The sequence below is a fragment of the Raphanus sativus genome, chromosome 9 (genome assembly GCF_000801105.2).
Source record: "Raphanus sativus cultivar WK10039 chromosome 9, ASM80110v3, whole genome shotgun sequence".
Classification (NCBI taxonomy): domain Eukaryota; kingdom Viridiplantae; phylum Streptophyta; class Magnoliopsida; order Brassicales; family Brassicaceae; genus Raphanus; species Raphanus sativus.
In genome coordinates, this window is record NC_079519.1 from 24,373,074 (window position 1) to 24,398,006 (window position 24,933).

Consider the following 24,933-nt stretch of genomic DNA (forward strand, 5'->3'; position numbering starts at 1 on the left):
TTCAAATATCCACCCCTAGCTTAGTCAATATAAAACAATCAAATATTACAAATATACTATTTAGTATAAATAAATAAAAACTGAAAATTAATACCCGTGCAGTCGCACGGGTCAAGATCTAGTCTTTTTATATTATTAGTGTAATAGTTATCTACTACACTATGTTTCTAATTTACTACCATTTTAGGTTAAAAATGATTTTGAAACATTTTTAGATTTGAATATATTGTCACGTTTGCTAAACGTACGTATCTTTAGATCTAAACTAAATTATAAATTTTAAGCAAACTTCATTAAATTCTACTAAAAATATGATTTTAAATTTATATTGTTTTATGTCTTTTTCATAATTTTATTTTATTTTGAAAATATTATTTCCATGGTTTTCATTTTCCAACCAAAAATTGTAAGATTTTAGAATGAAGTGTAAAAACTTAACTTTGAAACAAACCTCGTGAGAAAACTTAACTTTTAAATAGACTTAATCAGAAATCTACCAAAATATAGTTTTAATTATTTTGTTGTATGTCTTTCTCTCAATTTTATTGTATATGCAGGTGTTCTCTTCCATGACTTTCATCTTTCACACCCAAAATATAAGATTTAGATTTATAGTGTATATTTTGTTTATATTCAAATAAATTTACAAATTCAAAATCTATGTTTTTCCTTTCCAACTATTTTAATATAAAAATTATCTTTGGAAGTTTTTTAGATTTGAAGCTATTTTCATGTTTTTAAATGTACATATTTTCAGATCTGAAAATATCCGATAGCGTAAACTTCTGACAATGTTAGTATAAAATTTAAGCTACTAAATCATACATTTTAAGTAGATTTCAAATAAATATACTAAAAATGTGATTTTAGACTTTTTATTTCATATCATTTTTATGATTTTAATCGTTTATTAATATTATTTAATCTTTTATACATTTTATTAGCAGACATCATTAAAATACTTTTCATTAACATATTTCATTTAAGCCATCAAAATCATAAATAATCAAATATACTTCAGAGATCTTATTAAATTTGTTTTGTAATCAATTATTATCATATAAAAGTTGTTTGTGAAATACTACTTTGATGCATAACTTTTAAACATAATATTCATTTTAGTTGTGTTCACTTTTATGATATTACTTGGTGTTTTTCTGCACCATGTGCAATAAGAAATTTTTTAAATCTAATTTATATTTAAAAATAAATTTTATTGAATATTATAGAGTTTACTATTTTCTGACTAATATTTAATATATATTTTATATATATATTAAATAAATTTGTATAAAAATGATATAAAATTGTATAATTATAAAAAGTTTATCCTAAACAATATTTATAAATTTGTTGATATATAAGAAACTAATAATCTTATGATTAGATATTTAATTTTTTTTTAAATTGTTAAAAATTTTGAAAGTTTTAGTAATACAAATTGTTTAATTATACAAAATAATAATATTTCAAAATTTGAAATTTTATATATGAATATATTTATTTTATAGATGGTGTATAAGCTATTACCATATTTTAAAAAAGTTTATCAAAAAGAAATATCAATATTAAATGTAATATATGAATTATTACCATATTTTAATAAGTTTTCCAAAAATATAAATCAATATTAAATAAAATTATTCATGTCATATTTTCTCACAAGCCATGTCATCAATTTTAGTAACCATATCATATTTATTTGGTAAAATTAATTGTAACGAGAACATGTGGCAAAATTATTTCGTAAATATAACTACTAGCAAATTTAACACAACATATTCTAAAATGTAAAATCCTCGGTCCAACATAGAACCAGACAGATGTCTTGTAGACAAGCGTAATCGAGGTGCAGATGAACCATTCACCTGTATACCCCGTAGGCATAGTAGAAAAGAAATCACGATGAAAAGTAATGACAATGAACAATAATCAATTTATAATCTTTCTCTGATACCATAAAAAGATCTAGAAAAATTCTTTCAATTATTTTTGTTAATCTTTATTAAAAGACACCTTGATTAATGACTATATATACAAAACCTTAAAATTGATAAGGAGTATTTATAATATTAGTTTATTATATATCCCAATAACTGATTTGATCTTGGCCTTGATATGAGCAACCTGAGGGTATTCAGAGGTTTAATTTGTCTTTCGATTTCACTTTCTTAAGAAAACTAGAAAAGAGATAATATAATTTGACAAGTTTTTGCTGGTTGATATATTGATCGAGTGTTCAATGAGGGTAGTTATGTTATTAAAAACAAGGAAATAAAAGAGTTTGGTAATGTAGTAATGTCAGTGTCACAGTGTGTGTGTGTGTGTGTGTGTGTATTGCACTCTGTTTCAAATTTATTTGTTTTGCCGAACCTGTTATGATTAACGTGATTAACTGCTACGCGTTTAAGGACACCACAAACATCTTTTTCCAGCCTGCATTTATTACATGATGTTGTACTGATTTTAAATATTCTCTTTAACTCACCAGTTTTTTTTTAATCTTCCCCTGAAGGAGTGGACAGTGCTTTTGCCGCAAAGAGATATTCTCGGTAATGTGTTGAGTGGTCTATCTATGCAATGGGGGAGATAGGATCAAAATGTTAAAATATTTAGGGAAAGAAGAAGCTCCTTTCTTTAATATTTGCAACATTTTTCTCAAAAGCAATTTATTTACATGCATCGTTATCATAGGTGTAAAGGGCAAGGATGCGCTTTACGCAAACACAACAACAAGTTCTTCTAGAATCGATTATTAAGAAGCACAATGCACCTTATCTGAATCTAATTTCTTTTTTTTTGGTCAAACTTATCTGAATCTAATATGTTGTTGAATACTAGTAGTTGAAGCATATCCGCCTGTTTTTGAACATCTGCAAAGAGAGAGATTTGAGGTTTTTTTACCATATATTAAAACAAGGAAATCAAAGAGTAATTCTGTTGTTTTGATGCAATACGTTGTAAGAGGAACCTTTCTTACAAAAATACAGTACATTCAGATAATCCTGGTGGAAGTTGATCGGAAACTCAAAGTAGTGCCACCTTCCAGGGAGCGAGGACAATCTCATATATAGCATTTGCTGTGTAAAAATACTATAGTAAAATTAAGGTGGGTGCTGTTTCAACTTATCGTGTATTGTTTTGATGATCCAAAACCCAAACCTGGCTATTACTTTAACAGAGCATCATGATACATTGGTGGGCAAAAAAAACACTAAACTTAAAACATCAGGTGCCGGTGGTATCATTGACAAGCTTTGGCCTGGATGTTACAGGATCAATCTCAACTCTGAGACCAATTTCTCGAAGCTGAGGCACATCGACAGAACCCTGCATCTCCAACTCTGCCACCACTTTCTGGTTCTCTTCGTTCCCTTCCAGAAGGTTTCTCACGCACCACAAGCCCCACTCTCTCAAGAAAGGGTTTTCATCGTCTGTCACGCACTGCTGCAGCATCACGAACAGCCCACCTCTCACCCTTATCTCATCTTGTACCTCCTTCCTTCTGTACGCGCAGTTCCCAATCACAGCCACAATATCTCTCCTGAAGCCTCTGTAAGGACAAGGCTTTCCAGAAGAAGGACTCTGATTTAGAGCCTTCTTTATTGTTGTTGGAGGGTCAAGTCTCCTAAGCAAATCAAGAAGGAGCTCTATTAGTCCAGTTGACAAGAGCATCTCGACATTACCACCATCACTGTTGGCGTTTTTAAGTTCTTCAAGGGTTCCTCCAGCGCAAGCGTCCCTTATTATAACAAGAGAGTAGCCCATTACGTCGACAACGGTAGAACCAGTTGGAAGCTCGGATCTCTCCCCCGAAACAAAATCAAAAACTTCAACTGATTGCTTGAGTAACCCTAGAACGAAACCAGCTGTATCCTCGGGGATAGACACTTCTTTCAACCGCTCGTTAGCAATGTCAGACACCATCCTCAAAAGAAAAGCGTGTTCTAATGTAAACGTGGAGTCCTTGTGGCCTAACTTGGAGAAGAGGGCAGGGAAGCAATCTCCTTCAACACAGAGCCTCGAAACCAGAAGCTTCAGCCAGTAATCCTCTACAGATCCAACTACATACAAAATCACAACAACTTAGTTGGTTCCTAAACTAATCTAATCAAACTGTATCCGCGAGTTACTCACCTGAAGATGAAGTCCGTACAGTCTCAGCAATGATGTAGAGTCCTTCATCGCTGCAAAGTTGTGAAGCTATGCTTCCAGTTCCATCAAAGCAAACATACAAAACCATACACAGAGGATCACAAGTTTCCCGCCTCCTTACCCGAGAAACCGCCAAGAACCTCTCCGGGAAAAACCGAAGCCAAACATCTCTCTGGCGATTCTTCTCTCCCATCACCACGACGTTCGCCAGAACCTGCAACCCGAACCTAACGGTCTCGGCATCTCCGATCGCCGAATCCAGGAGCTCGGAGACGACGAGAGAGCCGCCGTGATCCACGAAAGCCTCCTGGTTACTCGTCTCTCCGGCGCATAGGTTTCGGAGGACTTTCAGAGAGAGGTTCAGATGATGGCGGGAAGACGGATAGGGGAGGAGGCGGGGGAGAGCGAGGATCGATGGGATGATGGACTTGGAAGCGAGATCGGAGCGGCCGGAATCGGTCTTTGAAGCTTCGATAAGAAACTGCAAACATTCTTCTAGAGAGTGTGATGATGATGAATTCGATGCAAGGAGCAGGGGCTGGAGCACTTGTTCGGGTATAGAAGCTTCCATTGTTAGGGCTTATGCTCACAGCTCAGGGGAGGTGGAGGAGGTAATGCGGTAAATAAGAGTTTGGGTGGTTGCTGGGCCAGTAGATTATTATAATATGGGCTGGTAGGCTTATCAAGTTCTTATTCAAAGACAAACCAAAAGTTTGGGTTCATGAAACTTTATTTCACCTTTTTGCTTAAAGCTTAATGGGCTACTATAGTAAGTATTTTTTCATGTCTTAACCAACCATTTTTTTTTTATTCTTTTCACTATTTTTAATATTTGACTGTTTATAATTTTGTTGTTTGTTTCAGACTAGATAGTTTTCACTCAAATATTTGTTCATTGTTTTATACTGTGCAATTATATTTTATTATTAGTTGAATTACATTTAGATTTATAACTAATAATTTTGTTGAGTTTGAGTAATAGATCAGCTGTTTGGATGGAAATTTTTTTATTAATTTTTATATATAGAAAGGATGAAAATAAATAGTTTATATTTGTATAACAAACACTATCAATCCAAATTGAAAGAATAGAGAATTCGATACAATCCCACTACTATTCTATTGTGAATTTTATATACTCTATTTAAATTTTAGTATTATTTAATTTACAGATTTCAAAATTCCAATATTATTCAATCTTACAATAGTTTCTATAGTATTGTAATTTCGATGGAATTTAATAGAATTCAAATGCAAATTTCTGAACGCCTAAAGTTTTTAACTCTTTTTTAGAGGATTTATTAAAATATCATAAAATGCTTTAAAATCTCAAACTTGTGAATTCATTTCAATTCTTTTACATTCAATCATCTAAATCCTCCTAATAGTAATTGAATCTGGTGTGAATCGATTGAATCTCAGTGGATTTCAAACAAAATTAAAGAAAAATTGAAAAGGTAAACATTTTTTGTACATTTTATTTTCTTTCAAGAGATTTTTTGTAGTTAGAAAAGTCCATTGGTACGAAATCTTAGTGATTTGTTACTAGAAAAAATGTTATTTCTCGTTCGTTCGATTACATATTTGTTTGTATTAACCTCTTTAATCTATACTAGATTTTGACCCGCGCTTTGGAAGCGCAGAATATTTTACGATGAAAAATTTCACTAATAATTTAACAAATATTTTGGTAATTTTAAAAGAGTGTGTATTTAAAATATTTTTGCATTTAAATCAGTGTTTTTAAATTCAACCCGATTGTGATTATACCGGTTAATCCGGAGATCTAACAATTCAATTTAGGTTTTTAAAATATACATATTAAAAAAATCATTAAAACCCGAGACTAACCGATTGAACTGATGGATGACCGATATGTAATCTAATTGGATTTAAATTGTAATAGTTTCATAATTTGTAATCTTATAATCCAAATTTTAAAGTTTATTATTTTGCAGTTTATGAAATTATAACGTTTCTACAAAATTTTAAAGAGAAAATGATATATATAAAATAACTAAGATTAATTATTGTATTGTTTGGAAACATTGATAGTAGTATAAAAATATATTGTTTGGAAACATTGATAGTAGTATAAAAAATAAGTATATTGTTTGGAAACATGGATAGTAATATAAAGAAAGGAACATTAGTGATTTAATGTAGGTCTAACTATAAAGTATAAATGTGTATTTAATTTAAAAACTTACAAAATAAATGTTAGGTCCAATAAAATGTTTCTGTTTAAATAAGATAGATGTTTGGAAACATGGATAGTAGTATAAAGAAAAGAACATTAGTGATTTAATGTAGGTCTAAATATAAAGTATAAAGATGTATTTAATTTAAAAACTTACAAAATAAATGTTAGGTCCAACAAAATGTTTCTGTTTTAATAAGATAGATGATATAATCTAGAGAAGAAGAAAATAATTGGTTTAATTAAATTTAACATATGCATATAAAATCAGTTGAAATTTATAAAATTTCCATCATATGGGATTATGAAAAAGTTTGACATGGTTTACGTGTTACTGGTTTCCGGAAGAGTAACTCACATCAAAGATAAAATGTCTACCGCTTAATGCATACTACCACGGCTACAAGTAAGATTGAAATTATTTCGCCTTTAAAATTCTTCGTATGTGTATGTGTGGCCAGCTCCTAAATATTTTTATACCATTTTTGGTAGAAATTTATTTACTAAACACCATAGATTTACTGGATTTTTTTTATCATAAGGTATATGATCACGAGGTACTACGTTTTTATACACTATTTTATGATTTTTTGTTTCAAATTAAATAGTTTCACTCAAATAGTTGTTAATTCTTTTATTTTGTCTAGTGAATAATTAGTTGGATTATAGATATAAGAAATTTTAATAGGATTTATAAGTATATTATTTTTATTGTTGTAATATATATATATATATATATATATATATATACATATATATATTTGTTGTATATAAATATCACATAATAGAAAGAAAAAATGAGAAAATGAACGAAAAGTAAGATTTTAAGTCATAGATTTTATGTGAGATTTATCAAATATTTAAAAAGAAAAATAATTATTAGCTATACAAACAATATCTACATAATTACACATATGGACAAAAATAATGTATCAAAAACTATATAAGTTATATGTTCATATGATAACCTCCATGAACTATATGGTTATGTTGTTAACACCATCAGTATCATTCTAAAAGGTAAAAAGTGTGCCAGATTAAAAATGTTTTTGATATATTTTGAAATGTTTTCGACGGTATAACATTACATTTGTATGTTTAATCTATGTGTTTTATTTTATTTTAGAATATTTTTAAATAGGTATATAGTCGGTTTTTAGAAAAGTTTAGTTGATAGACTTCTATTTGATGTTAATAGATTTCGATTCCAAAACAGTTTTTAGTTACATAAATGGTTAGCAAAATAACACATGATAGTTTAGGTATGTTGTCATGTAAATTACATATTTCATATAGTTTTCATACATTTTTTTTAAGTTTATTAAGATGTGCAATAGTATGGTGGTGTATCATTCTTGAGCTTACAATCATTTTTTGTAAAAAAATTACTATAAAATATTTAAGTAACTTTGTTATTAGTTAAATTGTATTTAGATAACTAATAATTTTATTTGTTTGAAAAGTTTTCAAAATAAATGTGTTTTTTAATTTGTATAAACAATCTTATAACATCAACTAATAAGAAACATAATATTATTTTTTTGACTTGTACGAAATTAACATATTTGACCAAACACAGGAAAGAGCTAATCAAGAATTAATACTTTTTAAGACAAGCAACTCAATCCGAAGAAGGACTATAGATTACAACGGGGCTTCGAACAGAGTGACGTTGGCTCTTCCACACGAGCAATCCAGACAAAATCTTCCCTGGAGTCATTTGCTTGGCCTTCACCACCACTTTGAAGCTCCTCTTCTGTGAAGCCTTTGTAAACGACAAACTCATTGGCTCCACCGTAATCTCTACTCCCTTCGGTGCTGTAACGGTGGCGTTATACACCGACGCTGGTGGTCCCACGTTGGTGACTCTCCGCCTGAACACAGCCATGGTCGACGCTTTGGCAGTTCTCAACGTCAGTTGTATGGTTGGGTAGTTTAGAGAATCATGGCCGATTCCAGGGACAATGGAGGAGCAGTTTATGGAGCGTGACCCCACTAATGGAGCCAGAGTGGTTGCGTTGTAGCCTTCCCCGCATAAGAACTGGACATAGGAGATGTCTTCCATGTCGTAGACTAACCCAGGGCTCGCGGCTCGTCTCGGGTTTACTTGGCCTCCTCCATAGGCGAACTCAGCGTCCTTGTTTACTCTTCGACTTATCGGTTTTGCTGCCAAAACCAAAAAAATATATATGTATATAAATGTTAAAGACTTCCTATGCTGCATGCATGGGTTTGATCTATTACCTGAGGTTATGATGGCAGACTTTATTGCGGCGGGAGACCAATCGGGATGGAAAGACTTGACATAAGCAGCAACACCAGCAGCATGGGGGCAGGCCATGGAGGTACCAGAGAGAATGGTGAACTTTGAGAATTGGGTGTCACCGTCTAAACCAGTGAGTGATCTCTTGAGAGTGAAGGCCGCCAATATATCAATCCCGGGTGCAGCAATGTCAGGCTACATTACAATCCCCAAAAACATGAGCTATTTCTCATAATAATCAGATGACAGTGACTGAAGAGACAAGTTAAATATATTATACCTTGAGAAGGCGTATTGATCCAGGGTTAGGACCTCTTGATGAAAAAGAAGCAACAAAAGGAGCAGGGATTCTCACTTCTCTGGTTTTCTGAATCACAGCAGATGGTGATCTGAACCAAACACAGACAAAAAGACAAATGTTCTCTAAAGGTTCATTCTTTCTTTTGTATGGTAATTATATCCAAGAAATGGAACCTTGAAGAGTTGACATAACGGTAAATGACATCGCCAATGGAGGAATTAACAGAAGTGGCTGGAGTCATGAAGATCTGAGCGTTATCGAGATACTGATCACTAACAAGGATGGCACCAGCACCACCATAGCGTTTAATAGTGGACTCCACACCAGCCCCTCCCATTTTACAAACCATCACATTTCCCTTCACTTTCTTCCGGTCCAAGTAATCAGAGAAACAGTACCTTTTTTGCATCATCAGTAAAAACATGAGTTTCGGTTTCTGTCTTACTCTTAAAAAAAATATATATATATATATATAAAACATTTATTAAAAAAAAAAGTTAAGTAAGTACCTGGCCAAGTACTGGTCGTCTTTGGTCTTAGCAGCATCAACGCCACTTACAAGCGGGTAAGATTTGGCTTTTGGTTTGAACATGCTTATTCCCATCCCCTTTTGATCATCCAATTTTATTATTATTTATTTATTTTTTTAACTAAATAAATTGATTTTAAGGTAATTAGGAGATGCATACAGAGAATGATTTGCCGTTGCCGAGATCGATCTGGCTCTTGAAAGTCCGATCAATGCCGCTCGCCGCAACCGTCAAAATCCACGGCTCGTGATTCGTCACGCTCCCGGAGGACGGTCCATCATTCCCGGCTGACGCCACCGTGAGGATCCCTTTCCTCACGGCGTGAAACGACCCGACGGATATCGAGTCGGAAGAATAATCCGCGATCGGACCGCCGATCGAGATGGAGATAATGTCTACGCCGTCGTGGATCGCCGCTTCGAATCCGGCGAGGATGTCCATGTCAGCGCAACCGGCTTTCGCCCAGCACACCTTGTACATGGCCACTCTCGCCGACGGGACCGCGCCGCGGGCGGTTCCGCTTGCTAGGCCGTAGAGACTCGCGTTCGCGACTAAAACGCCGGCTGCGGTGGAAGATGTGTGCGTCCCGTGGCCGTCGATGTCGAGAGGTGACCGGTCTTCGCCGTTGGGCAGGTTACCGTCGGCCTTGAAGAATTTGGCTCCGATTAGTTTGCTGTTTCAGTTCAAAAATTAAAATATCAATAAAGACCCTTGTATTAAGGCACAAGTTTTATAAGCTACTTAAACTATTCAATTTATCAGTCAAGTCCTTGTCTTTATTCCTAATCCCTGGTGATGTGCATACATCCTTTAAAATTGATCAGTGATTCAAGAATTCATTGTTGCTTATATAGGATGAGATCATTGAAATACTTGTTGCATCCGGTGAAATTTTTATAAGGTCCACACGATCCTTTCCATTTCGCTGGTGAAGGGCCTAGACCATGGTCCTGGAAACTCTCTGAATCTGGAGTTATTCCTGATTATCGTTGCATGTAATATTCATTAGAATACTATAATTTAGAAGCATAAAGAAGAAACATAACATATTAGATATAAATATAAATCAAGCTTATATATTGCCAACATTAGTATGCAGGTATGAGTAACATGTGACTAAACCTGTATCAAGAACACCAATAATGACATCTCTCTCTGCTTTAAGATGTCTTTTTGCTGTCAGAGGAAGTCCAACGAAATCCCATGATTTTGTTGTGTGAAGTTGCCGATACCGATTTTTGAACACCCCAAGAACCTCTTCCATCTCTGCACCAGTTTTTTTAATTAAGTTTGTTACTTGATATATCATGATAACTTATGCATCTCACTAGGTGCATGTTGAATATGTTGAGAATAGCAAAGAAATAAGGAAAGTACGATGTTACTAGCTATGATGGCTGGCTACGTACTAAGCAAATACAATATACATACCCATCATCTTCTTAGCTTCATGTGGAGAAAGCTTGGCAGCAAACGCGTTAAAGACTTTAGTGTAACTATATACCATTCTTTCTTGTGCTTCTTCTAGGCTGTTTAATGTTTCAAGAATGATTATATATCGGGCTTTAGTTTGATTTATGTTATACATGTAACTTATGCAAAATGCATGTCATACCTTATATCTAAAGACGAGAGGAGATTTACGTGTGTATTGATTGCTTCATCCCCATTTCCTGGTCCATCTCCCAGATAAATAATATAGAAATCCTTTAAAACAAAATTTCTAGATACATTATTCTCCTTTGCAACATGACCTTTAATTTGTTCAACTCAATGACAACGAGGACAAGTATCAATTATGTATATTACCTTTGCATGTTTGTCTGCGGCTGAAGCATATCCTGGTGATATCCAAAGAACATGAAGAAGAATAACAACAAGAAGAGGATGGGATGAATGGTTTGACCTTCCCATATGTAATATTTGTGTATATGATAAGTTTGGTTATTGGATTATGAGAAGATGACACGTTCTCTCCTCTATTAATAGACAATAAGAAACATTGTGGATATAATGAGAAAGCTGATACAAATGTTTAATTTAAATAAATCCGAGCTAGACTACACATGCAAAACTGTATAGATATTATTGTTAAAAAGAAATTATTTTCAGATTTTGTTGTTGATGGTAACTTAGAAGGAAAAGAGTGGCCACTTGCGATATCTAATTTTCAAAAGTATGTTGATACGTATGTGTGTATATGCTTATATCCGTATAGTCGTAAGAACAAAAATGACCTCTTGCTTACTTGAATTCGAATTCAAGAAATTAACTAGAAAAAACAAACTCTTTATAGCTAGTGATAGCTTTAAAGTTTTCCAATGTTGGTAATATTGTGTCTTTTAAGGCTCTCTACTCTCGAATGTCTAATTTCTCTTGTAAATTATTTCACATTTGGGTCGTATTTTATGTCATCATCGCTTAACTCAACAACTCTTTATGTCATTCACTGAATTATAACAACGACGTTCCCTTTTGTTATAATACATGAAGAATATGTTGGAAAACTTATGTTTTTTTTTTGAATACACAAGACATTTATAGCATCCAAACTTGGGCATCCAAACTTGGGCTGTATGATGTACCCATTTACGGCCCATTAAAATAAAGGGGTGAAAGGTAAAAGGCGAAACTGACTTTGATCAGTCGCCAGTAGCATTTGAAAACCTCGCCGGAGCCTTCTTCTTCCGACTAAAAACCCTAAATTTCAGGAATGTCACTGATTCGTCTCTCCCGCCACAATTCATCATCCTTCAATCTCCTCAGGCGCAGCCTTCACAGCGCTTCGTCCGACGAAACAGTCTCCTCCTCCTCTTCATCACGGCTGCGAGACCATTACAACTTCCAGCCACCACCGCCTCTGTCCCCATCATCCTCTGAAGATCCCCTGAAGAAGAAGAAGAAGCCGCCGAAGCCGCAATACCGACCACCGTCGTCTCTGGAAGGGGTGAAGAAGATGCACTCCAGCCTTCCGTTCGATTTCAGGTTCAGTTACACGGAGAGTAGCTCCAGCGTGAGGCCGATCGGATTGAGAGAACCGAAATACTCTCCGTTCGGTCCGGATCGGTTGAACCGGGAGTGGACGGGTGTGTGTGCCCCGGCGGTGGACCCGAAGGTGGAGACGGTGGATGGGGTGGAGGATCCGAAGCTGGAGGAGAAGAGGAGGAGAGAGAGGGAGAAGATACAGGGCCCACCGCTCACTGAAGCTGAGAGGAAGTTTCTTGTTGAGCTTTGTCAGAGGAACAAAACCAAAAGGCAAATCAATCTCGGTATCCAATTTCTTCAACACTTCTTTTATTTCATTGCTTCTTCTGTATTATTCTTTAAGGTTGGTTTGGTTTGGTTTTGGTTTGGTTTAGGGAGAGATGGTTTGACTCACAATATGCTGAATGATATCTATAACCACTGGAAACACGCTGAAGCTGTTCGTGTCAAATGTCTTGGTGTCCCAACTCTCGATATGAAGAACGTTATCTTCCACCTTGAGGTAATTTTTTTTTTTTTTAATTTGGTTTTATGATTTATCCTAATGTATCTTTTAACGTGGTTTCTGTTACAGGATAAAACGTATGGGCAGGTGGTTTCTAAGCACTGTGGCACCCTTGTCTTATATAGAGGGCGAAACTACGATCCTAAGAAAAGGCCCAAGATTCCTTTGATGTTGTGGAAACCTCATGAACCCGTTTACCCTAGGCTTATTAAAACAACTATCGATGGTCTAAGCGTCAAAGAGACCAAAGCTATGAGAAAGAAAGGGCTTGCTGTTCCTGCCCTCACAAAACTCGGTCCATTACCCTTTTCATGCCTTTTTTTTATTTTATTTTAAGTGCTGGTGGCGTGGCTTGCCTGAAACTCTTCATTGTTTTTTTTTTGGGTTTCAGCAAAGAATGGGTATTACGGTAGTCTTGTTCCAATGGTGAGAGACGCGTTCCTCGTTAGTGAATTAGTACGGATTGATTGCTTGGGACTAGAGAAAAAGGATTACAAGAAAATTGGAGCTAAGCTAAGGGTGAGATGATGTTTCTCTTTCTGTCACTTTGTTTGTTGTTTCATGCTACTGTTCGATTGAGCAAAAGACACTAACATCTCAAAGTGTTATTGTATAAAGGATTTGGTGCCTTGCATCCTGGTGACATTTGACAAGGAGCAGGTCGTTATTTGGAGAGGTAAAGACTATAAGCCAGCCGAGGAGGACGAAGGTGAATTTCCTCCTTCCTTCGTTCATCATGCTGAGGCACAGGGACTCTCATTCTCCAAACTGGCCGGCATCTAAGCACTCTTCCTGACCCCTACCACTTGGTATAGTATAGATTGTTTGTGGTATTGTTTTTTGGTAAATTAAAGAACTACAAATCAAAACATCTTTTAGTTTCTCATTAAATATTTAATAGGAAAGACCGATGATATATTAAAAACAAAAATCTCTACATAGATTTTTTTAAAAAAGAAACAAAAATCTAATGAGATATACATAATAAAATCTAATTGAAAAGATCGAGAATATCCATCTCTTTGTTAAGAGTACAAAGCTGTGGTTCCTCCGTACAGGCTCGCGTGGGTTCTTTTGAATGTAAGTTCAAGTCCTTCAATAGTTCTTCTTCGGGTTGAATTTTCACAGTATCAAAGAGTTGTAACAATGCGTCAATGGCCGGGTCTGCTTTAGTCACTAGTTTTAAGACTGCTCTTTTTCTCTGTCTCTCCTTCCGAATTATCTTACGCTTCACCGGGCACAGAGCCTGCGACAATGACGGCATATCCAACGGATTTTTGGTGGAACTAGTCTTCTTCTTTTTGTTGGTGCAGGCTTCTATAACTTCCTTGAGAGCGCTTAGATTGAAAGTAAAATCATCATCATCCTCCTCTTGCTTGATAGGAATTCTCTTCTTCTTGCTTTCAGGTTTCATCTTTATTTACTCACACAATCTCTCTCTTAAACATACAAAATTTTCAATTTTCCTATTTATATGTGAGAGATATTGAGAGAGCTTCTACGGCGGCGACAGCCCATTAATTTATTAGTGATTTGGGCCGTAGTACTTTTTAGAATGGGTTTTCTATTTTTAACAAAATTTTATTCTATATCTGATCCATTAATTTAACCAAATGAGATTGCGAATACGTCAAGTCTTTTCTTTTACATCTCTCACACTCATCTAGATAAACTGAGAAAGTAGATAATATCTTTATCAGCTTTGAACAGTACTATATCGTAAAAAAAAAAGAATTGCTAGTGTATATCGTAAAAGTTGGTAAATTAACAAGTGTTGTCCTCTTCAAGTTGATATGCTAAGACCATCTGCAACGGGAGTACATTGAGGGTCCTTGGCGTTTTAACCTAGGTAAATTAGACTAGAATAATATTATTTAAACTAAATAACATAAGGATCAATCCGTAGCGAAGGGATTTAAGGATTTGATCCTTAGGACAGCTGGCAGGGTGAGATTGGTGTGGCGGATGTTTTGTGTTTTGTGTTGCAGAAAAAAAAAATTTCATTCTCCGGCAACCCTTGTCCGCCTCACTCACTCGTCATCTTCTTCAAGTCATCTCCTTTGCAACCCAGGTATGCTCCCTCTCCCTCGTTTTCCATCGGTATAGTTGTTCTCACGATTATTATTAGATTCGTTCGATCTCGAAGTATTAGTATCTGATTGAAAAATTCAAAATTTGATGTTATCTATCAAACATAACCTTGTTGAATTACGAAACCTAGATCAATGCGTCGTGCTTGTCTTCTTCCTGTTCTGAGCTAATGTCTTAATGAATCTCCGTTTCGATATTTTCTTATCATCGAGTCACAATCATATCAATTGAGGTTGTTGTTGTTTCTGGCCTTTGTTTATGTTTATGTGAAGGGATGACTTCCGTCAGACTTACAAGAAGGAACACCCCAATAACAAATCTGTTGCTGCTGTCAGTGTTTTCTTCTTCCTTTTTTTTTTTGCTTTTGTATATAATGTCTTTGTGTTGTTGCCATGAGCTTGGTTGTTGAGCTATCTACTAACTACTGACGACTCTCAACTTCAATTGCTAATAGGTTGGAAAATCTGGTGGCGAGAAGTGGAAATCCTTGTCTGACTCTGTGCGTTCTCTCAATCTATTTCTCTGTTTGTTATCTTAAAAAATGTTACATGCTTTGAGTATTTCTCTTGACCCTTTCAATATTGTAGGAGAAGGCTCCCTACGTAGCTAAGGCTGATAAGCTGGTATACTCTTGTTTTGTTTTCTTCTTTAAGTATACAACATAAACTAGTCTTGTAATCTCACCAGAGCATGTTCTTTGTTTATTCTAGAGTAGTACTGATTGACAACACAACATTGATGTGTGTGTTGGTGTTTTCAGGAGGAAGGTCCAAAGGAAGACGAGGAATCTGATGACAAGTCAGTGTCTGAGGTTAGCGAAGAGGAGGATGCCGACATCAGAGTGATGAGGTTCCCTTCTTTCATTCTTTTCATTTGTTTTACATATGTGTGTATTGGACTCTGTTTAGTTAGTGTAATATCCATAACCATGATTTGGTTGCTTCTTGGTTTATTAGCATCACTATCATATTAAAAACCTATGTACTGGCTCTGTTTTTTGTGTAGGAGAAAGACGATTAGACTAAGAAGTTGAAGTTGGCAGCATTATATATGAACGCCGCTGCAAGGATCTCTCTCTCTTATTTACCAACATAACGTTTCCTGTTTGGATTGAAGAGCAGCTCACCGTCGAACCCATCAATGAGTTTGTCCAAAGCTGTGACATTGTTGCCTTCAACAATATCTGTAAGTTTTCCACGAATAGATTCTCAACTCTTTTTTTTGGTATTTAACTCACTCTTTTTGTTTGGTTGAACCATAATGCAGGAGGATGGAGAAAAGAGCTTAAGGATGGCCTGTGTGTTTTGATTTTTTTGAGTTTCCTATGTTTTATACTCTTTGTTTTGATAATCCTAAGGACTCCCCTAATCAAGTACACCATTGCACACACTTTTTTTAATTAGAATCCTTAACTATTTAAAAAAAAAAAACAAACAAACAAAATACTTTAATAATCCTAAGGATTCCCCTAACCAAATCCACCATTGTGGATGCTCTAAGTTTTCAAAATATTGCAAGTTACTGTGAGATGAATTAGTCAATTTTAACATTAAACTATGATTGTTATTGTCTGAGTTATCATAATATCGATATTGAGCTACTACTCTTATTATACGTACGTATTACATATTTTATATCATATATTTAAAAAATATTTATTTTAAAAACTGATTGATTTTTTTTAAGAATTCGTAAAAAGTGATTGTTAGTAGTAAATATTAACGCTGTAAAAACCTACTGGTATATTAATAAGGAACTCCAGATAAGTCAAGTATTTGTTCTTATATTAACACTCCAGCCAACTATTGAAATACGACTCTGAGCAAGTATAAATACATATAACAAGGAGAAACATATAGCTAAGTATAGGTCCAACATTAACCAACACATATAAAATAGTATCATTCTCGTTTTACCACAGTTGGGGCGGAACCACAGGTCCCCTGCGGTGGCTGATCAGCTGGAATTTGCCCACCGTGAAGAAAATTGCGTGCCAGAGCTTGCAGCTCGCCGCTTCCTCCGATAGTGGATGATGAAGGGACGCCGAAGATATGATCAAACGGTCGAGGTTGTTGCTGCATGGTCCACGTGGAGGACATCGGTTCGAATATGGGAGAGAGCTCGTACAACGAAGGTGTTATTGTGGGGAGGTCTGATATGGAAAGAGGCGGCGGAGATCCAGAAGAAGTCACTGGAGCCGGCGGTGGTTGTGGCAGCTCTAGAGTTGCTAAGTGTGCTTGTACATATGAAAGCTCAGTTTGCAGACTCACCACCTGTTTTTTTAACGAATTCCATAAAAATGTAGATATGTTTAAAAGAGATAATAATGACAAAATAATAGTAAAGAGATATAAGAATCTAAATATTGATATTTCCAGCAATAATTAATTATTATAAGATTTTCCGAATTAGAGAAAATGCTGATTCACCTATGCCCAAAACACACCCAGGGCTAGTCGATAAATCAAGACCACCGATTTAGATAAATTACAGGGAATTAAACAATCCTATATATTAATATACTGGAAAACACATTATTTTTAGATATACAAGCACTTGCTTCTGACACTGAAAATATCATTCGCTAACATCAATTATAGAAGGCAATTGCATGCGTGTACATATATTTCTTATTCGAGCAAGTATGCATCAAAGCCCCTATACGTTTACTGCAATTGGAAAAAAATATATATATTAAAATGATGCTTAGACACAAGTGTACAACAACGTTTTGTAGACATTAATGAAGCTAATACATATGATCAGGGATCACTGATTCCTGATTCCTGAGGCCTAGCTAATTTACTACGACTTGAGACGTTTTAGTAAGGAAAGAGAGAAGGTTTTGTCTGTTATGTAACGCATTGGATCATGTGAAATACACACAGATACATTTATGCGCATATATATAATACTTTTTTTGCAAAGAATATATACTTTCTTACTAAACCACCGTTACTAAAACTGTGAATTATATATAGTTAAAGATCAAAAACTTGTTCAATCTACATATATAACACATATATGGACTCATAGACACGTCATTTGAAATAAAGACATAACTTTACTCAAAAGGTAAAAGTTCTATGAGCCCAATTAAAAAAAATCATTAAAACTAAATAAATTTATTTTTATTTCTGAAGTGTTGATCATCTGAAAAACCTTATAACAACAAAAAAGCATATCCAAGAATAAGAAAAATTCTTAATTGAAACACAAGACAACTTGTTCATAGATGCTTAACAGAGACTAATTTGCATGAGGCTTGAACAGAAGCGACAAGTAGATAAAAAGCCACAAAAAACAGACTGAATGTTGTAATTTGAAGACAATTTTTTGTCAACTAAAACTTTTTAAAAATGAAATTGATCAACGCCACGACATAAAGACAGTAGATCGACTTAAAACTGCTGCGATTTCCCACCATACTTGTGATCATGATATTATAATAAGGTATTAATTAATTTAATGTATATATTAATGAATGGATTGAGTTACCTGTTGCTGAAGAGAGACTATGTGAGAGACGCAGCCGTAGATAGGATCTCGGAGACGAGCCTGAGCCTCGAAACAGATTGAAACGACTGCGTCTGCTCGTTTGTGCTCGGGAACATGCTGGAGGAGTTTCGAAACGTTGCTTGCTCCGAAAACCTTGTGAACCGCCGCGAAGTGCGCCGCTCCTTGCTCGGAGTCAAAATAGGGGGCGAATATGCAGCCGGCGACGCACTTACGTCTCAAGAACTTGCACGCACCGCACGGTCCTCCTCCACAGCTGCTGCTAGGGCTTCCGCTACTGCTCATCTTCCAATCACTTACCCTCTTTTTGTTTTTAAGGGTGGTTCTTTACTAGTTAATTCGTGATTAGGGTTTTGAGATATATATGGAGCTATATTTCATCCAGATTAGGACGTGTTTTTGGTTCGTGATTAGCAGAGAAATAGAAAAGGGGAAACGTTTGGGAGAGAAGAAAGGGGGAGAAGGAAGAGGTCGGACGTAAACAAAACTAGGGTTTGGCTGGTTCTAATTGGAAATATTATTATTTCCCCATTAATACATTAATTGTAGCATCTAGCAGATAAAAAAATAAATGCTGTCAAAAGATAAATTCATCAAATTAGTTTTGTTATTACAAAAAAAAACAGAGGATTATAAAACAAAATCCTTCAAAGCAACGCGATGTAGCGTACTTGTCTCGTGTTAGGCTCTTTGCGTGAAGCAAAACATTCCATATCTCTCAACTTCTCTCATTGTTATAATATTCCCTTCCCTTTTCTACTTATGGTTTAATTTTATTCTTTACATATATGTATTGATGCACATCCAATTGAACACAATTAGATATTGGTTGCAAAGCATTAATATAAAAACGAGCTTTTACCAAAAAAATTATATATATAAAGCCAAGCTTAAGTTCATCTAATTAATGACATTTTTCCAATGATATTAATACGACATTTTTTATCTTAAAAATGTAACGGCTCGATGCTACGCGTTAGATTTTTGTTGTTAAATGTTATTAATATTTCTCAACGTGTTCAAAAGTTTTGACAACTTTTCCCCTCGTCAGATCCTTAGAAAAATACAGTTCTTTTTTATACAAATATTTACTTAATTTCATCGTTTATCATTCAAACATGCACATCACTATAAATACGAGTTCTATACTACTACAAACCAAAACCAGTATTACAAAGCCAATCTATTACATATAAACTTGTGAAAATAATTAGAGAAAGAGAGAGTATGTATTTTCCAAAAGAGTTAGATTTATATACATACGATCCCGATATGCTCAACCTTAAATATTAGATACAATGAACGGGATAAACTTGGCGTGCCCCCAATCTATATTTATTTTTTTATTATTTTTTTTTTTGATTAACCAGGTCGGAGGTTCGGACCTTCGGCCCTAATCCTCCTACCTAGGCCCGGAGCCAGCCTGCGTCTGTATTTGTTAAAGCCCTGGACACTCTTCCCACGGTGAATCGAACCCAGGAGCACAACACCACCAATGGCTGCGCTTAAACCAACTGAGCTGCCACATCCGTGGTAAACCCAATCTATATTTTTGTTACTCGATATTCGATTAGGATACAGAATAGGGAAATTCCATTAACGTAAGTGCATTAATTGTGTCTTTAAGAACTTGTAAATTTGCAAGATCTATGGAATATCCTCACCAATCATTTCTAAATCAAATATACTAATCAATTTGAGAATGGTATTTTGCATATATTTTTCGTACTTTAATGTTTATGTTGATTCAGTTGCTAAAACAAGGGACTGTATCTTTTTCAATGTAATTCACTCTGAATCAATAAAAATCGTTCATTCATTCGAGTAATCTTTTATTAACCGAATTTGATTTAATTTATGGAAACTGTTGATAAAAGCTGACGTCAAATATAGTGGCATCCAAAATAACCAGTTAGTCTGTGCGCGTATATTTCATATCATGTGTGAAGATTACGAAGGTTGAATCACCAGTTGTAGCAAGCTAGTCCAGCTAAAATCCTCACATTTCCGACTAAGCGAGAGATTTTCTTTTGAAAAAGTCTTGGTCTTAACCAAATATAAATTGGTTAAGGAGAACCGGTTGATTTTTTTTTTGATCAACCGGTTGATCCATATTAAAAAAAAACGGAACTTGGAAGAAGAGGGAAGACGACAGGCAGTCAGGCACGTTGCCGCGTGTCAATTATGACTTTTATGAACGTAACCGCTCTGTGCAAACTTTAGTTGACGCAAGCAATCACGCGTGAGTTTCACTTTGCGAGTAATGCAATGTACGAAAGTAACGCTCCAATTTGTTTTGTATCTAATTATCTATTTAGTTCATAAACTACTCTGTTTTTTTTTAAAGATTTTAATCTTATTAAAACCCGAAAAACAGAGATAATGTATCGATTACAAGCTGATTTTAACAAAATAATTCAATTCAAAATTACATAGTTAGCTTTCTACTTTAATATCTTCGGCTGAATCTACTAGTCAATGCAAAAACTTCTGAAAATCGATTATCCTTTTTACTTACAACGGTGATCAGTAAAATTAATAGTTATCTTGGTTGCCGAGACTACTTGAACCGATGTTAATATCGCTGGTTTTCGATGAACGTTTTAAACTTGTAATTTTTTTATCATCAATGAAGTTCTCAACGAATGAGAAGAGAGAAGGGTCAAAATCGCTTGAACATGAAGAGTTTCAGGAATTTGAAGACTCGCTTCTATCACCAAAAGCAAATGCACAAGATGGGATCGAAATAACCACAGGTCTCTATCCAGACAACCCTTTTACTACCCGCACAGAAAAATAGTCACAAACACTACCAAAGTTGATCACATGATCGTCTTTTGGCACTGGGATGTGGTTGATGATCAAATGCGAAACTATGACAGAAATGAAGATAGAGCTCACCACCATACACCGCCAATACATTTGCCGGTGAGAACCCAAAAAATTGTTATGTCTCGCGTTTACGCACCACCAGACGCTGGAACTAAGTGATTGCGTCCTTGAGTCTTGAGAGGTTAGAAGGAGAGAGAAACCAACACACCTGATGTTTTATTAATATTTTTCTTACTTAATTTATTTATTTATTTAGTTTATAAAAGATGGAAATATACCCAATTTTTTATATTTTTCTTCAAGACCTCCCCCCCCTTTTTTTACTTATTTACTTTAATTTTCTATTTTAGTTTTAGATACCAACTAAAACAATCACACAATATCCCCGGTTTTTTTATCTCTTTTTCTTTTGTATGATTCAGGAATAGTAACCGATTTTATAAATCGAAATACAAGGAGCCCCTCCCTCAAAAAAAATATTTATCTTATTATTAATTAAGAATTTTGTATATAGCTAGAACGACCTTCACAAATTGTGAATACTAATTTGTTAAGAATGAATCGAATTGAAGCTATAGCGTCATCATTTGCTGGAATAGAAATATCCGCGAGATCGGGATTGCAATTTGTATTTGATATATGGTGTTTTTCACATCATTGTATATATGTTTTCATTTGTTTTAAGTCACTAATTCGTGTCAGTCTAGTCCCTTTTGACCTTTTACAGGTCTGGAGTTAGCAGAAGAAAGAAGAGAAGGTGCCTGATGAAAAGATGTCCTTTTGGAGCATTCCTGCGGAGAACACTCAAGAGAACAGTCCCGAGACTGTTCCCTCTCAAGCGGAACAAGCAGACGGAGTGATCCGGAGATTGTTCCAGACGAATATGGAAACTCCTATTTCGGGAATTAAAGCCTTGTTGCCCTAATCTTTTTCTCTTCTGATTGGCGCCTCCATATAAAACGCCATCTATCTATTTTCTATTTTCTTACGCTAGTTTTTTAGAAGAGAACACTGAGTATTGCGATCTGCAACTTGTAAGGGAGAAGAATCCATCCTCTCATAGAGAAGATCATCTGAACCCTTTTGTTTTCTACTCTGTTCTTATGCAATTTTATTCAGGATTTATGTCTTTGTTTATGTGCATCATGATCGAGTAGTGACCTTGCTCGCCTAGGGTTTTTAGGGTGTTGAGACATGAGCTAAACATAGATAAGCGATCCATAACTGTTCTTCATTCATTTACTGTTCTTACTGCTTTCATTAAACTGATCACTTGATGTTAGATCACTAGTTCATCACCTAGTTAACCGCTTAGGATGATAACTTGACATGTATTGAATGAGCTTAGTATCCCTAATCAGCGAAAGTAGATATTAGGGTGGTAAGTGAACTGATCGGACCTGTTCTCTAAAGCTTGCAATCGATTCTCATCCCAACGACAGTTAGGTGGTGAGATCGATCTGCAAAGCGATCACTACCACGACAGTGGAGTGTTCCAGCTGAGTGATCCGAGTTCTAGAAAGCACTTCATCGCGCTTGAATAATTGTTTGGCTCCAATTCATCACCCAATGAAATACCCTAGGCTAGCTCTTGTTTAATTGAATTAATCTCGTGTTTATTTTGCTTGTTTACTATCGCCTATTTCAACCAAATCATATCTTCTTCTTAGCTTGATTCTGAAACTTAAAGAACTAGAGTGTAGACTGGTCCTCTGGATTTGAATCTCAAGTACTACAATTGCAACTGTTAACTTGGCAGTAGCAAGGATTCATTTTTAGTGTATCAAGTTTTGGCGCCGTTGCCACGGGGACCAGATTTTTTACCTCTAATTTTCGGTTTCATACCTAGTCTAAGATATCTAACTCGTGTTATTTTCTTTGTTTCAGCTGATGATCCAGGTGCATGACCAGTAGACATACTCGGAGCAACGCACAAGGGCCATTGCATCAGCTTTCTAACGAGGAACTAGCGAGATTGGAACGACAGAACCGTCAACAGCCGAGATCAACGAACACCGACATGGGTGATCATCCAGATGATCTCACTGCTGCGTTTGCACTCATGCAACAGCAGATGCAGCAGATGCAGCAGACGATCCAAGCGCAGCAAGCTGCTGCCGAGCAAGCTGCTCTGAATGCTGCGAACCAACAAGAGGGAGTGGTCCAGATCGGCCAGAGAAACTTACTGCGTAATCTGCCCGCTACGCGATCTGCCATAACCCCTCCACCGTGCACAAGGCAAGACTTCGAGATCAAGCCAGCCTTGATAAGTCTAGTGCAAAGGAAGATCTTCAATGGGCTTCCTGCTGAGATACCGATGGACCACATCGAGCACTTTGAGAAGATGTGTGGTTTCACTAAAGCGAATGGAGTACCACCCGATTACATCAAGTGTACTCTGTTCCCTTTCTCTCTTGATGGGAAAGCTGCTCGCTGGCTTGATTCACTACCCACCGGATCACTCACCACTTGGGAACAAGTCCGAGAAGCTTTCTTAAGCCACTTCTACACGAAATCGAAGACAGCAGCTCTGAGACAGAAGATCGTGACCTTCAAACAATTGGTGGACGAGCCGTTCTGTGATGCTTGAGAGCGATTCAATGTCTACCGCAGAGAATGCCCACATCACGGTTTTGAGGAAGACTATCTGCTGGGAGTGTTCTACGATGGAGTAGGCTGGGAGTACAGGAACGCTTTGAACTCAGCCAGTAAAGGAGATTTCATGACTCAGTCCACTCAAGGTGCATTCGAGTTGATTGAGAACATGGCCTCAAGCTCAGCTGACAATAACCGCGAGACTGATCGCACTCAGAAGGTGAAGAGCATCGACAACAGCAAGATTGATGAGCTCTCTGCCAAGGTCGACCAGCTGATTAAGAGTAACCAGAACCAGGTCTTCATCATGGAAGAATCCCCACAGGATAAAGCAACCGCAGAAGGCACATCAGAGGCGGATCAGTCGGCTGAGGATCAGCATGAAGTAAGCTACGTGAATGGGCAAGGATGGCAGTTCAAGAACTATCACCCGAACCCTAACGTGAGGAACAATCCCCACCTGTTCAATGCCCCTAAACCAGACGATAAAGGCTCAAGGGAACCAGGGTCAGAACAGTGGATACAAAGGCCTTATGGCAATCAGGGAAGAACCTTTTGTCCTTAACCCAGCTCAGAATGCTCAGTTCCACAGCCAGAAAACAGCCGGTTAATCAGCAAGCTGCACAACCGGACTCAGACTGCTCCGCATATGACATGAAGAGCCTCGCCAATATGATGAGCCAGCTGCTCCAAGGACAGCATATCCAAGGGAAAGCACTGAACCAGGTCACAAACGATATCAACAACCAGGATGATCATATGTTCAATGACCTGAGTGTGAAGTATGACAATGTCTCAAGCCATATGAGACAGATGGATATTCAGATTGCTCAGACTGCTGAGAACGTGAAGAGACAGCAAGGAACTCTCCCTGGGAAAACAGACAAGAAACCCCAAGGAGTGCAATGCAGTAGGTTGAGGAGTGGAAAGCAACTGCCTGATCTAGACCCCAGGAGATTC

The 24,933-nt window shown here is 36.1% G+C and overlaps 5 protein-coding genes and 1 non-coding gene across 6 annotated transcripts; 2 read left to right on the forward strand and 4 right to left on the reverse strand.

The window, feature by feature from the left end:
• Positions 1 to 3,099: 3,099 nt before the first annotated feature.
• On the reverse strand, positions 3,100 to 4,762 carry LOC108824069 (uncharacterized). Its single transcript, XM_018597408.2, has 2 exons — positions 4,138 to 4,762; positions 3,100 to 4,064 (listed from the first exon to the last, which is right to left on the reverse strand). The coding sequence occupies exons 1-2, from the start codon at positions 4,724 to 4,726 to the stop codon at positions 3,229 to 3,231; spliced, it is 1,425 nt and encodes a 474-aa protein (XP_018452910.2). The 5' UTR covers positions 4,727 to 4,762; the 3' UTR covers positions 3,100 to 3,228.
• A 3,112-nt stretch (positions 4,763 to 7,874) lies between these two features.
• LOC108823950 (subtilisin-like protease SBT4.14) lies at positions 7,875 to 11,554 on the reverse strand. The gene is made up of 11 exons (XM_018597267.2): positions 11,259 to 11,554; positions 11,065 to 11,156; positions 10,881 to 10,978; positions 10,572 to 10,715; positions 10,323 to 10,428; positions 9,609 to 10,122; positions 9,429 to 9,526; positions 9,093 to 9,317; positions 8,899 to 9,007; positions 8,600 to 8,813; positions 7,875 to 8,521 (listed from the first exon to the last, which is right to left on the reverse strand). The coding sequence occupies exons 1-11, from the start codon at positions 11,361 to 11,363 to the stop codon at positions 7,977 to 7,979; spliced, it is 2,250 nt and encodes a 749-aa protein (XP_018452769.1). The 5' UTR covers positions 11,364 to 11,554; the 3' UTR covers positions 7,875 to 7,976.
• Positions 11,555 to 12,110: 556 nt separating this feature from the next.
• LOC108824384 (CRS2-associated factor 1, mitochondrial) lies at positions 12,111 to 14,395 on the forward strand. Its single transcript, XM_018597802.2, has 5 exons — positions 12,111 to 12,718; positions 12,809 to 12,936; positions 13,009 to 13,234; positions 13,331 to 13,458; positions 13,558 to 14,395. Exons 1-5 carry the CDS (start codon positions 12,163 to 12,165, stop codon positions 13,720 to 13,722), a joined length of 1,203 nt encoding a protein of 400 aa, XP_018453304.1. The 5' UTR covers positions 12,111 to 12,162; the 3' UTR covers positions 13,723 to 14,395.
• A 337-nt stretch (positions 14,396 to 14,732) lies between these two features.
• LOC108825075 (high mobility group B protein 3) lies at positions 14,733 to 16,417 on the forward strand. The gene is made up of 8 exons (XM_018598416.2): positions 14,733 to 14,756; positions 14,874 to 15,010; positions 15,303 to 15,360; positions 15,485 to 15,529; positions 15,618 to 15,653; positions 15,791 to 15,879; positions 16,036 to 16,215; positions 16,297 to 16,417. Exons 1-7 carry the CDS (start codon positions 14,733 to 14,735, stop codon positions 16,061 to 16,063), a joined length of 417 nt encoding a protein of 138 aa, XP_018453918.1. The 3' UTR covers positions 16,064 to 16,215; positions 16,297 to 16,417.
• Positions 16,418 to 16,749: 332 nt separating this feature from the next.
• Positions 16,750 to 19,130, reverse strand: LOC108826119 (LOB domain-containing protein 30). The gene is made up of 2 exons (XM_018599497.2): positions 18,529 to 19,130; positions 16,750 to 17,303 (listed from the first exon to the last, which is right to left on the reverse strand). Exons 1-2 carry the CDS (start codon positions 18,829 to 18,831, stop codon positions 16,932 to 16,934), a joined length of 675 nt encoding a protein of 224 aa, XP_018454999.1. The 5' UTR covers positions 18,832 to 19,130; the 3' UTR covers positions 16,750 to 16,931.
• A 4,775-nt stretch (positions 19,131 to 23,905) lies between these two features.
• On the reverse strand, positions 23,906 to 24,012 carry LOC130500505 (small nucleolar RNA R71). Its single transcript, XR_008939127.1, has one exon. It is a non-coding gene; the product is annotated as a small nucleolar RNA R71 (small nucleolar RNA).
• Between the last annotated feature and the right edge of the window lie 921 nt (positions 24,013 to 24,933).